A 13,933-nucleotide genomic window follows, 5' to 3' on the forward strand; every position below is an offset into this window, starting at 1 on the left:
AGAGAGAAAAAAAGAAAAAGAGAGAGAGCAAGAGAGAGAGTGAGACCGTGTGAGCGCTCTTCACCTATAAAGAGAGCGTGCACGAGAGACAGAGAGCGAGCTCCTCAACTGGAAAGAGAGCGCATACGAGAGACAGAGAGCGAGAAGAGAGAGAGAGAGAGAGAGAGAGAGAGAGAGAGAGAGAGAGAGAGAAGAGAAAGAGAGAAAGAGAAAGTGAGCGAACCAGAGAGAAAGAGAGAGAGAATGAGAAGAGAGCGTGTTCCTCACCTGGACACTCCTGAGAAGTCAGCCTCCTCCTCCTCGCAGCGCTCGTCCAGCTCCTTCAGGGCCAGCGTGACGTCGTCCTCGCACACGGAGCCGGCGGGGCTGTCCAGGGTCAGGGGCCCCAGCGGGCACTCAGGGGGGCCCAGCAGCTCCGGCGGAGGAGGGGGCGGCAGGGAGGCCCCTAAAGGGATGGGGGGCGGCGGGAGAAAGGGCTCTGGAGGCAGGGACGGTGGACCGCCACAGCCGCACCCCGAACTACCTCCGTCCCCTCCTCCTCCCCCCTCCTCCTCCTCCCCCTCTCAAAGGGACCCCGGCGGGCTGTCTATGGCCGGCGGGGGAGGGGGGGCGGGGTCCAGCTGGTCGTGAGGGTCCTGGGAGTCGGGCAGGGAGTCGGAGCAGCAGAGCAGCTCGCCGGGGTCCGAGGGCAGCGCGGGGGCACTGCTGCCGAAACCCGTGTCCTCGCTCACACTGCTGCTCAGCTCGTCAGCCGCCGTCACACTCACTGCGTCCTGCACACACACACACGCACACATGCATACATGCACAGGAGCGCACACACGCGCACACACGCGCACACACACACACACGCACACGCACATACACAAACACAGACAGACAAACAGACACAAGCACACACAGACACAAGGACACACAGACACAAGCACACACAGACACGCACATACACACGTCCATACACACACACACACATACATACAGGCATGGGCAAAAACACAGACACACACGAAACAGATGACAGGATTCTGAGTCAGGAATTAAGAATATCAACAATCTAGCAGTAGATTGGCATGGGAATATGCAAATAATAATACACCATGAGTCATAAACAAAACAAAAAATATTCACACTACAGTAAATGAAGCTAAAAGAGAAAGACAGACACAGACACAGATGTATGAACACGTACTGTAACGCACACATCACACTTTTCTATTTTTTCCTCCAAATCTCTCTACCAGCTTGACATGCTTACACAGCAGAATCTGGACAATTCCACTGCTCTCTGGATATATGGACATTAACGGACGCCCATAAAATGGTGGACTGACCATCACCGGCCATAAGACGGAGCTTTTAATGTCGCAGAGGGACTCTTCCAACATCACAATTCACGAGATGGATATGCCTCTACTAAGATTGTGTTTCTGTTGGGAAACGAGAGAATCGATAAAAGGTGGGCGTAAAATCAATCTGACTGCTGCGCTCTCTTCACGTGTCCAAGTGTCACTCCCCCATATGATAAACCAAACGGCACGTTAGGACCCCACTATAGGCAGGAGAGGAAGTGTCTGTAATGTGTTAAAGAGTCCTGGCTAGTAATGTGAATGGCTTGTAGCAAGCGGAGTGGAGGTGGGGGCGGGGGGGACTGCTTTGTAAACAAACAGCTTACAGCGGGTGACTGCTCCATAAACGTTGGCATGAAGCGTCACCAATTAAACACCGTCGGCTGACGGCACAACGCGGCAGCGTCCGTTCATCAATCAATGGATCAATTCATGGGGTCCATTGCGAGACAGGGTCTCAGTCTCTCCTGAATGAGATTACAGCCAGCTGCTCTAATGGAGGAGTACAAGCGCGCTGTGACTCACCCAGGCAGGTTCAGAGGGGCCACAGGAGAGAGAGAGAGAGAGAGAGAGAGAGAGAGAGAGAGAGAGAGAGAGAGAGAGAGAGAGAGAGAGAGAGAGAGAGAGAGAGAGAGAGAGACAGACACCCATAAAAAGCTGCAGATTTATTTCCCAAAGAAAGAGATAAAAAAGAGGAGGGGACGGTAAAACGGCGACGCTTGTGCTAGACACGTCAGGACAGCAATAAACTGCAGACCCCAAAGCCACCCTCCACCTCCTCCCCTTCTCCCTCCGGATGGCTTCCAGATTTCCGGAACACAGTGGTCTCATCCACCCATCCTGCCTCGTGTTTTATTTAAAGTGTCTTGATTTGGAGAAGGAGAGGGACACAGTATGATGCGTTGAGGGGTGGGAGCATCGGAATCAAGAATGACAGGTAAAGAGAAAACAGCAAAAGAAAGAGTAAAAGACAGAATGAGATGGGAGGAATGAGTCACAGCAGACAAAAAAGTCTCAACCCCCACCCCCCCCCTAACAATCCCTTGATTTCTTGCTCTTCTTCTTTCACTTCTTCATCCCCCTCTCTTTGCCTTATTTAAGAGTCTAATGCATCAACAGGAGGCAGGCTGGTGGCTGTCGGCCAAAGCGGCGCGCAGTAGTATTACGGAAAGCTTTTAGGGGGTGCGTGGCGCGATGTGGTGGGGTGCTCAGCCTGGCCATGTTGCGTCGAGGGAGAGAGGGAGACGAGGCGAGGCGAGCCGAAGGGGAATGACTAAGAGTATTGATGGTTTTATCTCCCTGCTTCATTACGCTAAGAGCCAGCGCGCATGATGGAGATGTCCTTGGGCTGATCTTCAGATACCACAGCGTGGAGCTGCCCGATGCGCTGGTAGGCCCATGTGAACGCCTGATCATAGACAAGCTTTCATTCACATGTGTCAGAAGATGGGAATTAGGGGGTGGTGGTGGTGGTGAGGTCATTCACATGTATCCAAAGGCAGGGGGGATGGGGATAGATGGTGGTGGAGGTGGAGAGGTTTCCTCAGCATGAATGGTGTCCCGGAAGAACACTCTCATCACAGCTGACCATTGGGAATAATGTTCTCTTCATCCGTGTATATATAGATGACCCAATGTATTTCGGCAAGTTAAAAGCTCAAAGTATTAGCATTTTGATGTTCAGGAGGACGTTTTCACCAAGACTGATGACTAATCATGACTACAAATGCAATCCAGTTTACAATTTGATTTAAAATACCTGTGGGTGGGAAATTATTACTTGTGCCAGAAGATGTGAATGAGTGCGAACAACTGCAAAGTTTAAGAAATCGGTTGGGTAAAAACAATGAGACACACTTCATAGAAGGGTTAAAAAGGGAGCAGAGCATAGCATGTTAGTATGTTAATACACCAAATATGATCAGTGTGACATCTAACAATATCCATTTGTAATCTTGAAAGTTTCAACTTTGGTTCAGACTTCAGACATGCTGTGTATCACATCTGACTACTTCTGCTGCATACTTACATAGGTGTTGGCAGGTCCATGCGCCAGAATGAACTCTCTTCGGGACTGTAACAGTTCTCTAAGGTTTTAAGGCCTCCATCTGACTTGTTCTAGCACAGCAGGCCTGAGGTGTTTTTTTTTTTTGCTGATTGCAATGACAAATCTCTGACCCCCAAAATCACACAGCAAGCCACCAAGCAAGCTTTTAAATGGCTTAACACCCATCAGCGTACCCAGCAAGAGCAAGACAGAGATAAGAGGATAAGAAAATGCTAATCTCACAAAGGCACCCAGCTATTGTTGCTGGGCCAACAGAAGACCAGAAGACTAGAAGGCATCCCACAAGGACTCATACTTGGACCTATTCAGTTTGGGATATTTACACCTGACACACGCCCAATGTCCAAGAGTGAGGTCAATAGTAGAAACTCAAGACATGGACGAGCCATTAATCCCTTACTCACATGCTATCAGGTGAAGAAGAGAAAGGAAAAGGAAAATGCCAGGAAAAGCTGGGCAGGCTAAGGTGAGGAGAAGAAAAGAGGTGAGACAAAGGTCAGGGAGACTAAAGAGGACTAAAGAGAAAACTAGAAAGCACCCGTGCACCACAGTTTATTCCAACTCCCGATTGCTCCCACCTCAGGCGGCTGGCTGCTAGCGCTGTCGGAGTGGGCGGTCTCAGGGAGCGAGCCGTCGTGGTGGGGCAGGGTCAAAGGCGGTGTGGGCGTGGCTTCCTCTGTCAAAATGCTGCTGCAAGCGGATTCTTGAGACTGCTGAAACGAGTCCACGTGATTGGATGTGGCGTCGTCGGTCGCCGAGTCACTATTTAGCTGTGAGGAAGGAAGGAAGGAAGGAGGAAAGAAAGCAGGAGGAAGAACCAAAGGGGAGTTGTTCATATTCGGTAGCAGGTTTATGAAGTTCCATAGTGAAGAGGAGACAAAGAGGTCAAATTACTCTTGAGTGTTTAAAATGAACATGCTGTCAAAGTTGGGACAATAACTGGGTTACTAATGTCCATGTTTTAGTTCAATGGTTATCTGCCAAGTTACTCAAAAGACAAACGGTCACTATACTATCCTTCAGAGGATAGTTTTTTGTCAATCCACATTCTCTTCGCTCAAAGAGGCAACATGCCACATGCTACAAACAGTTCAGTGCAGTTCAGTACAGCTTCTGGTGGTTTAACAACATACAGTAACAAGGTGGAGACGGCATCATTCCCGTTCACACAGCAGAGCAAAGCACCAGGCAGAGGAGACAAGAGGAAGGTGAGGAAGAGGAGGATGAGGAGAAAAAAAGGAGAAAAAAAGGAGAAGCAGAAGCGTCACTCCAAGACGGGACGTGGCGGCCCATCAGTGTGCGTTACAGGTTTGCACTGATGTCTGCTGCTAGCTATGTTGCCGCAGGCAAAGGCAGGGAGGAGAGGAGGAAGGAAAAGAAAACGAGTCAGAAAGAGAGGATTCTATGTGATAGAAGGAGGGCACCATGCTAAGGTTTCCAGAAGCTTCTTTAGAACAAGGGGTCAAATTGAGTTTCATGCCATTAGGAAAATCATCCTTTGTTCGCTATGACAAGTGCACATTAGGTGATTTTTTTTCCTTTTTCTTTTTGGAAAGTGTTAGTCAGGAGGAGGGAGGACAGAAGAAATCGATGTTGATTATATAAAAGTTTGCAGATGCAAAAATTGCTGAATCAAAAAAAGAGAACAACTTACCACAGAAAAAAAAATAAAACTAATGAAAAATGCTAATAAATGGATAGGAAAAAAAAACAGAAAGCACTTGGAAGGGCTGAAGTCAAGAGGCAGAGCGTAGGAGTCACCAGGGGCCTCCCTGGCCAGCTGCGGCCACAACTTGATGGCGTTGGGGGGGATGGGGGAGAGGTGGTCTAAGGGGAAGGCGGCTGGTGGTTGGTGGTAGAGGTTGCTAGGGCTAAGAGCTGGGGTAAAGGTGGTGTCGGCGTGCCAGTTACCAGCGGAAGCAAGCGTCTATGCTGCATCTAAGTGAAGGGGTGTCATGGGAGTAGGGTGGTGGGGGTGGCGCGATCGGATTGGGGCACGGCAGCAGTGGCCTTTAGACCCAGGCCTGGTCCCAGCCCAGCTCAGCTTAGCACACATTCACACACCACAAGCCAGGAGTCAGGAGGGGAGGGGAGGAGGGAAGGTAAAGGTTTGTGGGGGGTACGGTAATTGGAGGGAGCAAGGCAGGTTTGGGATCAGGTTCAGATCGGGGGGCAGGGGGCAGGTGGGGGGGGAGCGGTACGATGGGGACGGGACTTACGAGGTTGGATCGGTTGAGAATCTGGCTAGCACTCAGTACCTCCTCCTCGGACGACTCGTCGGTATCCTCCTGGTTGGTGAGGTTGAGGCTGGGCGTGCTGCCCGTGTACTGGCACTCCTGCAGCGACGGCGTGTCACCCTTGTCCATGCTGTCCAGCGAGCGTCGACGCACACCCCAGTTGAAGTTGTCCATGCTTTCGCCCTGCATGGCAACACAAGCAAGACACATCAATAATCATACAGAGACAGACAGGAAGACACAAACAACCCATCCTTCAAATGAATTGAAATATTATTGTACAGCAGGCCAATTCACTTCTGCCATTTCTAGTCATACATTCATACATTCAGTCTTACATTAACATCTTGCTCAGTATGCAGTACTAATAGTATAGTGATTTGACTAATACAACAGAATCACACACTACACAACTGTGATACCAAGAGAGCACATGTGAATAATGATCGGTCAATCATACACTACTACACACACTAACACAACACTTGTCACTATGTTCATGCCACACCACAAATACATCAACCACTGAACGAGGCGCCGTTTCCTTCGATGGACTATAACTACACAACACATAATAGCACATCATGAAGTCTACACAAGCGTCAGACCAAAAGCAGGGGGTAAAAAAAACAAAAAAACAAACAAATACAAAAACACCGCTGAGGAGTTCACAATCACAATTGAGGAGCAGGACATGCTTTGAGTGAATGGCTGCACTTTTGCAGCAGCAGCCGCCATTTCAATGTGGATCACACATCAGTCTGATGAATGACCGAGAGGTAGGTACGATACGGATGGGTAGGGTGAGGGCATTAAGGAATACACACACAACACACTCCAAGGGAGCATAAGTCACGTCTCTCACGTGTTACCTCAGAAAAAGAAACAACGAAAGGAAGTCAATGGAAAGGTGAATCATTTTCCCATTCGTTGTTTTTTTCAATAAGAGGTCCCATTAGCTTTTCAAGAAGGGGTGTGAATGAAGCTCTCTGTTAAGACTGCGAAGGGGGTGGAGTGTGGGATTGAGAAGGGGTGGCGAAGAGTGCACGTCAAACTAGCTCCTCCCGTCCGTTCCTGTTGCTTGTGGGCTCTTACCTCAGTCTCGCCCCAACTCCGTGGAGAAAGAAAAAAAAGTTTCCTCACGGAAAACTTAGGAAGAACAACTCATGGGGGGTTGGGATCTTCCCCATTCAACATCACAATTACAAACGTGATGTTATTCAAATTGTGCCTCTGTGAGATATCGAACAAAACTTTGATCATCAGTGACGTCGAACCTTACATCACAAGGCCACAAGCAACAGGGAAGGACGCGAGGAACTATGACGACTTGCACCCCCAGAGGCTCCACGAGGTCACTGGCCCAGAGCCATGCTTACTACACACACACACTTACCTGCAGCTCCTGGTGGCACGAGAGGAGGAGAGACAAAAACGGGAGTTAGTGTGTTAGAGTGAGACACCACAGCAGACACCAAGACCAAGGGGGTGTGCCGCAGAGTGGGCTCTCTCGCAAAACACACACACACACTCGCACGCACGCACGCACGCACGCACGCACTCGCAGGCACACACAATCTCGCAGGCACACACACACTCGCAGGCACACACACACTCGCAGGCACACACGCATGCATATACGCAGACAGACGCACACTTACTGCACACACACATACACTTACCCACCCAACCAACAACTCACACAAAAGCAGGCACACCATGTGTTAAAAAAGACATGTGCATGCAAAACACACACATACAAACAAACCATCACGTCAACACCCGTTTTCACACAGAAAGGATCTAAAATCACTTAATTGGTGTCAATTTGGTCAAACTACTTAAGTCTCACCAATAAACTCAGAACTATGTGTGCAGAAGGAGGAGACTTTTGAATGTAGGTAAGTGAAAAATGCATTGGCATTTTGAATCCCCAGCACTGCACTGAACACAGGTATTCTCTTAAGTGGCCCTCCACCAGATTAGATTAGAGTTTCCCAACCTTTTTTGTCTTGTGTACCCCCTAAGCTTTTTTGCTGTGCCATGAGTACCCCCCAGTCAAGTCCTATATCGTTTTCTCTATCCCAATGAAAGTAAGCTCCATACATTTGTTAAAATTACATTTTTCCAAGTACCCCCTGCAGTGTGCTTGCGTACCCCTAGTGGTACACGTACCCCGGGTTGGGAAACACTGGATTAGAGCACTCTTCAGAGACGGGCCAGCTCTGGTGTAGTGGTTAGGGAGGTTTAGATCAGAGGGTTGCAGGTTCGAATCCCACCCTGACCTCTCCCTACACCTCTACCCAAGGTTAAAGTGTCCTTGAGCAAGGCAACTAACCCTGCATTGCTCCAAGGACTGTAAGGAATACCCAGTAAATAACTAAGTCGCTTTGGTCCCACATCGATGCTCTCTCTCACCTCCGCATCTTCCAGCTCCACGTCCAGGAAGTCAAAGTCCTTGAAGACGCCAAACTGCTGCTCACTTCCTGCGTCCTCAGCCTGCACCTCCTCCTCACGCGTCACTTCCTCTACGGTGGGGATCAGACTGGTCTGCTGGTCGCCCGAGTCCAGATCCTCATTGGAGGAGAAGACCACCTGTACAGCAGAGGAGAAGTAGAGTTGAGCAGAATAGAACAGGTGTAGAGTAGAGCAGGGGTACAGCAGAGAAGGAGTAGAGTAGAGTAGAGTAGAGTTGAGTAGAGAACAGTAGGAGTAAGAGTAGAGTAGGTGCAGAGTAGAGTAGAGTTGAGAAGAGTAGAGTAGAGTAGAGCAGGGGTACAGCAGAGAAGGAGTAGAGTAGAGTAGAGTAGAGTAGAGTAGAGTAGAGTAGAGTAGAGTAGAGTAGAGTAGAGTAGAGTAGAGTAGAGTAGAGTAGAGTAGAGTAGAGTAGAGAAGAGTAGAGTAGAGTAGGAGTAAGAGTAGAGTAGGTGCAAAGTAGAGGAGTAGTAGTTGAGTAGAGCAGAGGAGGAGAGTAGTGTAGAGTAGAGCAGAGCAGAGTACAGTGGAGTAGGTTAACATTGTATAGAGTTATTTATCCCGAAGGAAATAAAGGTGTTAAATAATATGCACTGCAAGACAACGCAAGAAACACATAATATTCATTGCAAAAGATAATAGACATGGAAAGACAATGCACATGGTACAGGGTATACGCGCTATGCTGCATGAGCCACAGTCATGGTTGAGACCACAGTAGAACATGTACCGTCAAGTACATACAGCCTTGAGTATTAATGGGAAACACAAAGAGAGGAGTGCAGAATGGACACAAGATGATTGGACACTTGAATGAGTGTTGTATACAGACTAAAGGTGTGCTACATCCACTTGCCATTCTCACTCTACATGCATTGTACTAATTACGGGCACTTCCGTTGCTGCAACAAGACATTTCTGACTTGATTGTGCATACAAGGTGAACGGCTAGGAGTGAGAACATACCGAGGGGTTCTTGGGAAGGCCTGACTCAGGTCCACACAGAGACAGGACATTCATCAGCTTCTCTCTGGTTCTCCTCTGCAAAAACACGAGCAGAACATTAAATGTTTATAGTCCTTTTAAAAGACAAATGCACAATAATGGTACAGTGAACGGCAAGTAATATACAGGACACACACACGCACACCTAAAACACTACACTGGACACAACATTCTAACCATGTTGTCCATCATTCAACCGATGTGAGCATGACACACAGATGTGTGCAGGCATATACACAGACACACACAGACAGATAGACACAAAGACAGACACAGACACAGACACACACAAACACACACGCAGACAAACACACACACACGTCACCTGAGAGAGCTGTGGCCTCTTCCAGCTGACGGGCACCAGGCCGTTGGAGTTGGAGCCTGATGAGGTGGAGGAGGTGCTCCTGGTCACAGCGATAACCTGCGGCTTGCCGTTACGACCAGCTGCCGTGCGCTGGTCCCCATACTTATGCCCTATGATGGGCGTCTGTTGAGGAGGAGGGGGAGGAGGAGAAGAGGCATGCAATGTTGTAGAGGGTCATACTGAAGCAGATATAATATGTTATTTCTTTCCAAGCTGTTTTTTCTTTCTTTCAAATAGAGCTGGCTTACAGAAAAATGACAGAATAATTTCCGCTTAGCTTAGTTATTAGAAGGTATTTTGTATTATACTGTAGTGTACATACGTTAAAAACACAAGAAAAATGCTTCTGAAGAAATTAAACACTATTTGGTGAGATTAGACGCCAGTTCTTTACATTTAATCTACATCACTGTTTAGGTAAGAAATGCCTCCGTACACAATCTCACCCTGCCCCAAAATAAAAATCTAACGCCGGCCCACCTCCGAGATGTCGAAGTGGAAGTCGAGCGTCTTGCCAGGCAGCTCCTTGGAGGAGTTGTTGAAGATGCGCGTGAAGGCGATCTCGGGCGAGCCGCTGGACTCGCTGCTGTAGGAGCGCTGCACCTCATCAGGCACCACCAGGCTGGCCGAGCGAGACACCACCAGCTTCAGGATGCTCTGGGCCTCCTTCCAGTACGGGCTCTGCACACACCACACAGCACATAGTTGGTTGGTTTTCACCTTGTTTTATTTTTTTGCTGAACATTTCTGTTGAAAACTCTTCTTTCCTTTTTTTTTTGCATAACGTTTCAGGTGAAGACCCCTCTTCAGATGTCTACAAGACGCGCACGCACAAACCCTCAATCAGTTTCCAGTGGTCAGTCACAGTCCACTTCCAATTTCATTTGCACTTAATTTCAATCTGATCAGCAGTGCTTTGTTTTGCTTGCTTTGTGGAAACTAGTTCCATACAATTATATATTCAGTCTAAATATGAGCTTATCTACAAGTATGTCAGACACAAGTACACAACAGCAAATACTATAAGACTGAACCTGACAGAATGGTCTCCTCTTGAACAGCTATAGCAATTATAGCAATGGATTAAAGACACACTAGACCTTTAGATTATCCAATGCTACATAACAGCATAAATTTAAGCATTACTCTGACTCTGCTGAAGATGACATACCACCACCATTACTGATCAATATGATTTATGATAGAATTTGGTGTCTTATTATGCACAGATCATTTATTTTACGAATAACCATGTACATGAATCAGTATATACAATCATTGACATGAACACTACAAACACACTGTAGAGTACAGATTGAGCCATTTTGTCTTATTTTCATTACAATTTAATCTTGTGATCTGTTGTGTGCCGGTTAATAGCGTTAGTGGGTGGCAGCAGTGATTACGGTTCTTTCCTCCCACCCACTGGTTCCTGTAATACTGATTCGTTTAAGAGATCTAATAAGCAAATACAGGACAGCAATCCTGTCCTGACAACCAACACCACACAAATGACACTGTTTTGTTTTTCGCAAGTGAACACTTCAGCAAACAAAATAAAAAAAACTTTCTGTAAGTGCATGCCATCAGTGCGACACAAATATACTGTGTTGAGCTTACTGATGAACCGATACATACAGTAAGTACACTCACAGACCCTTTTACCCCAGACGCACACGTACGGTACATAGTTTTACATGCACAGCTTCACTGAGAGAGGTGGTGAGTGGAGAATTGCCCTCAGGGACCAGCAATAGGACGGGATGGGGAGGAGAAAGGGAGTAACACTCACACCCTCCCCTCCCGTCCCCTCCCCTCCCCTCTCGTCCATCCTGCCCTGAGGGTCAAGACAGCTGAATGGCTTCCATAAAAACCAGAGCAGGCGGAATAATGTGGGGTGTTTCAGCACGCACGCACACAGACAGACACACACACGCATACTCGCGCACGCACGCACGCCCACCTATACGGGCGCACATGCTGAAGCACACACAAGCTACACATTTAATAAAAATACAGTCATGAATGAGACATGGGGGGTGGGGTGGGTAATGCAGTCACATGTCATAGTGCATGCTGAGAAGGCTACAGGCTGTCATTCTGCCATGATGCTCTCTAACCTCCTAACCAGCCTGGACAGCTTATTAGTCTACCGGGAAGGAGTGGGATAGCCAAGGAGCTACAGTACGTTGGCTAGAAATGTTGACGCCCCCTAGCGGCAGCAAATGTAATTCACTGTTGGGGGCAGGTCTAGTTAACATTTTGTAAAGCTTTTGGAATTGATGCTCCTAAGATGGGGAGAGACCATGAAGAGCATCCTATGGGGAATACCTAAATATCAGAAAAGGAAAAATGAAGGTTCACAACACTAATCTATGCCCCCTTAGGTGTAATAGCACAATGTTTCAAACGCTCAGTCCTTCATCAAGGTGTAAGGTCCCTGACCTTTATTATATCTTTTTCAGTTCTCATTTGTTTGGTCCAGCAATTACTGAATTACTGATGCGTGCACATGCTCTGTCCTGTTGAGTCCCTGGACCCTTACTAGCACGACCGGTCTAGAGGACCTGGCTAGATAATGCACTGGAGACATTTTGCTCTCAACCACTGGTGCTGCATAACAGCAACATATTTGCATGATGAAGCAACAGTTTTGGGAGATGTTGGACCTACGTATTTGCAGTTGTACAACCAGTGGGCTGGACCTGCACTACCCCACAAGAACACACACGCACACGCACACGCACGCACGCACAATGGGACTGCACCTTACCTGCACTACCTCAGTCCTGGAACATAAAACATACAACATGCTGCACACAATGCTGTCTACTGTCTACTTGCGACTGTCACTGTGATTATTCTATTATGGTAATGTCTACATTCTTTTTTTTTATATTTATCGTATCTTCTGTTCACATGTTGAATGTTAAATGTTGAATGTTAAATGCTAAATGTTCATTTGAACTGTATTTATTATTGACCACTTATTGTTACCAGTCAATCACTGTTACCTGTCCTGTCTTGCACTTTATGTCAGTCTGTAAAATGTCAATCCTGTCTATGTCTATGTCCTGGCATGGTATAGAGAGAAAACGTAATTTCATTTTTCCTTGTATGCCATGTGCATATGAAGAAAGTGACAATAAAATCTGACTTGACTTGACTTAACTTGAGCTGTAAACCACATTGTGTGATGACTGAAACATATTCTGTGGTTATTGAAACAAATGTGAGATATGCGAGACCTGGACGTATTTGCCGATGATCTTCATGATCTCCAGGTTGAACTGCTTGACGGGCGCGGCCGACAGGTCAATGTGGCTCAACAGGCTGTAGATGATCAGCAGCAGGGAGTGCTGCATGCTGGGAAGACCCTTCTCCAGGAGCTGTGTGGAGGAAGAGAGAAAAGGGAAACAAGTGATAAGTGAAGAAGAAAAAAGAGATGAGTGGAGATAAAATGATAAGGGAAAAGAGCTGAGAGAAGAAAAAGAGTGCAAAGTACTTGTATTAATCCCGAAGGAAATTAAGGTGTGGCAATTTACATTGATTAAAAAAAAACACACAAAAAACATTATTGCACATTAAACATATAGCACATGCTTGAGTACAGCAGTTCATATACGCACACGCACGCAGGCAGTGGTGATTAGAAAATGAATATGAAATAGTCAATATAGTCCAAAAAACAAAGCAAAGTCGAGGGGCCAGCGAAAGAGCTGGTCAAGCCTCCATACAGCGGCGCGCACACACACACACACACACACACACACACACACACACACACACACACACACACACACACACACACACACACACACACACACACACACACACACACACACACACACACACACACACACACACACACACACACACACACACACGGTAGAAGGTTCTGGTAGGGTAACATGATGTACACAAGAAAAAGAAATGAGAGAAGAAAAAAAAGATGAGGAGAGACAAAGAGTGGAGTGAAGAAAAAGATGAGTGAAGGAAAGGCGGTGAGAGACGAAGGTGATGTAGATTGACATGGAAGAAAAACAAGAAAAAAATCATCAAGGATGAAGTCCGTATCCCAGCCAGCCAAAAGTAGGACAAGAATTCAGGTTCAAATACATTTCCATGCCAATCATGTCATATAGTGTACAGAATAATTTCTACACTGGTAGTCATCTGGAGATACCGTACTGTCTAAAACAGTTAGTGATACCCCATCTACTGTACTGTACACTACACATGATCAGCAAAGACAATGGTGTGTGTGTGTGTGTGTGTGTGTGTGTGTGTGTGTGTGTGTGTGCGCGCGCGCGCTTCTGTATCTGTGTCTGCCTGATCTCAGTTGACCAGGTTGAAAATAATGGAGTGTGTGTGTGTGTGTGTGTGTGTGTGTGTGTGTGTGTGTGTGTGTGTGTGTGTGTGTGTGTGATTGTGCGCG

General features: G+C 47.2%; 1 protein-coding gene across 1 annotated transcript in view; it reads right to left on the reverse strand.

Moving 5' to 3' along the window:
• Positions 1–13,933, reverse strand: part of fryl (furry homolog, like) — a 125,112-nt gene that overhangs the window by 23,568 nt on the left and 87,611 nt on the right. The window contains 9 exon segments of the mRNA XM_063201325.1: positions 268–432; positions 556–773; positions 3,993–4,184; positions 5,634–5,834; positions 8,070–8,246; positions 9,093–9,167; positions 9,457–9,618; positions 9,976–10,176; positions 12,744–12,884. Coding sequence (XP_063057395.1) covers positions 268–432; positions 556–773; positions 3,993–4,184; positions 5,634–5,834; positions 8,070–8,246; positions 9,093–9,167; positions 9,457–9,618; positions 9,976–10,176; positions 12,744–12,884 — 1,532 coding nt within the window.

Source organism: Engraulis encrasicolus, chromosome 6 (genome assembly GCF_034702125.1).
Source record: "Engraulis encrasicolus isolate BLACKSEA-1 chromosome 6, IST_EnEncr_1.0, whole genome shotgun sequence".
Taxonomy (NCBI): Eukaryota; Metazoa; Chordata; class Actinopteri; order Clupeiformes; family Engraulidae; genus Engraulis; species Engraulis encrasicolus.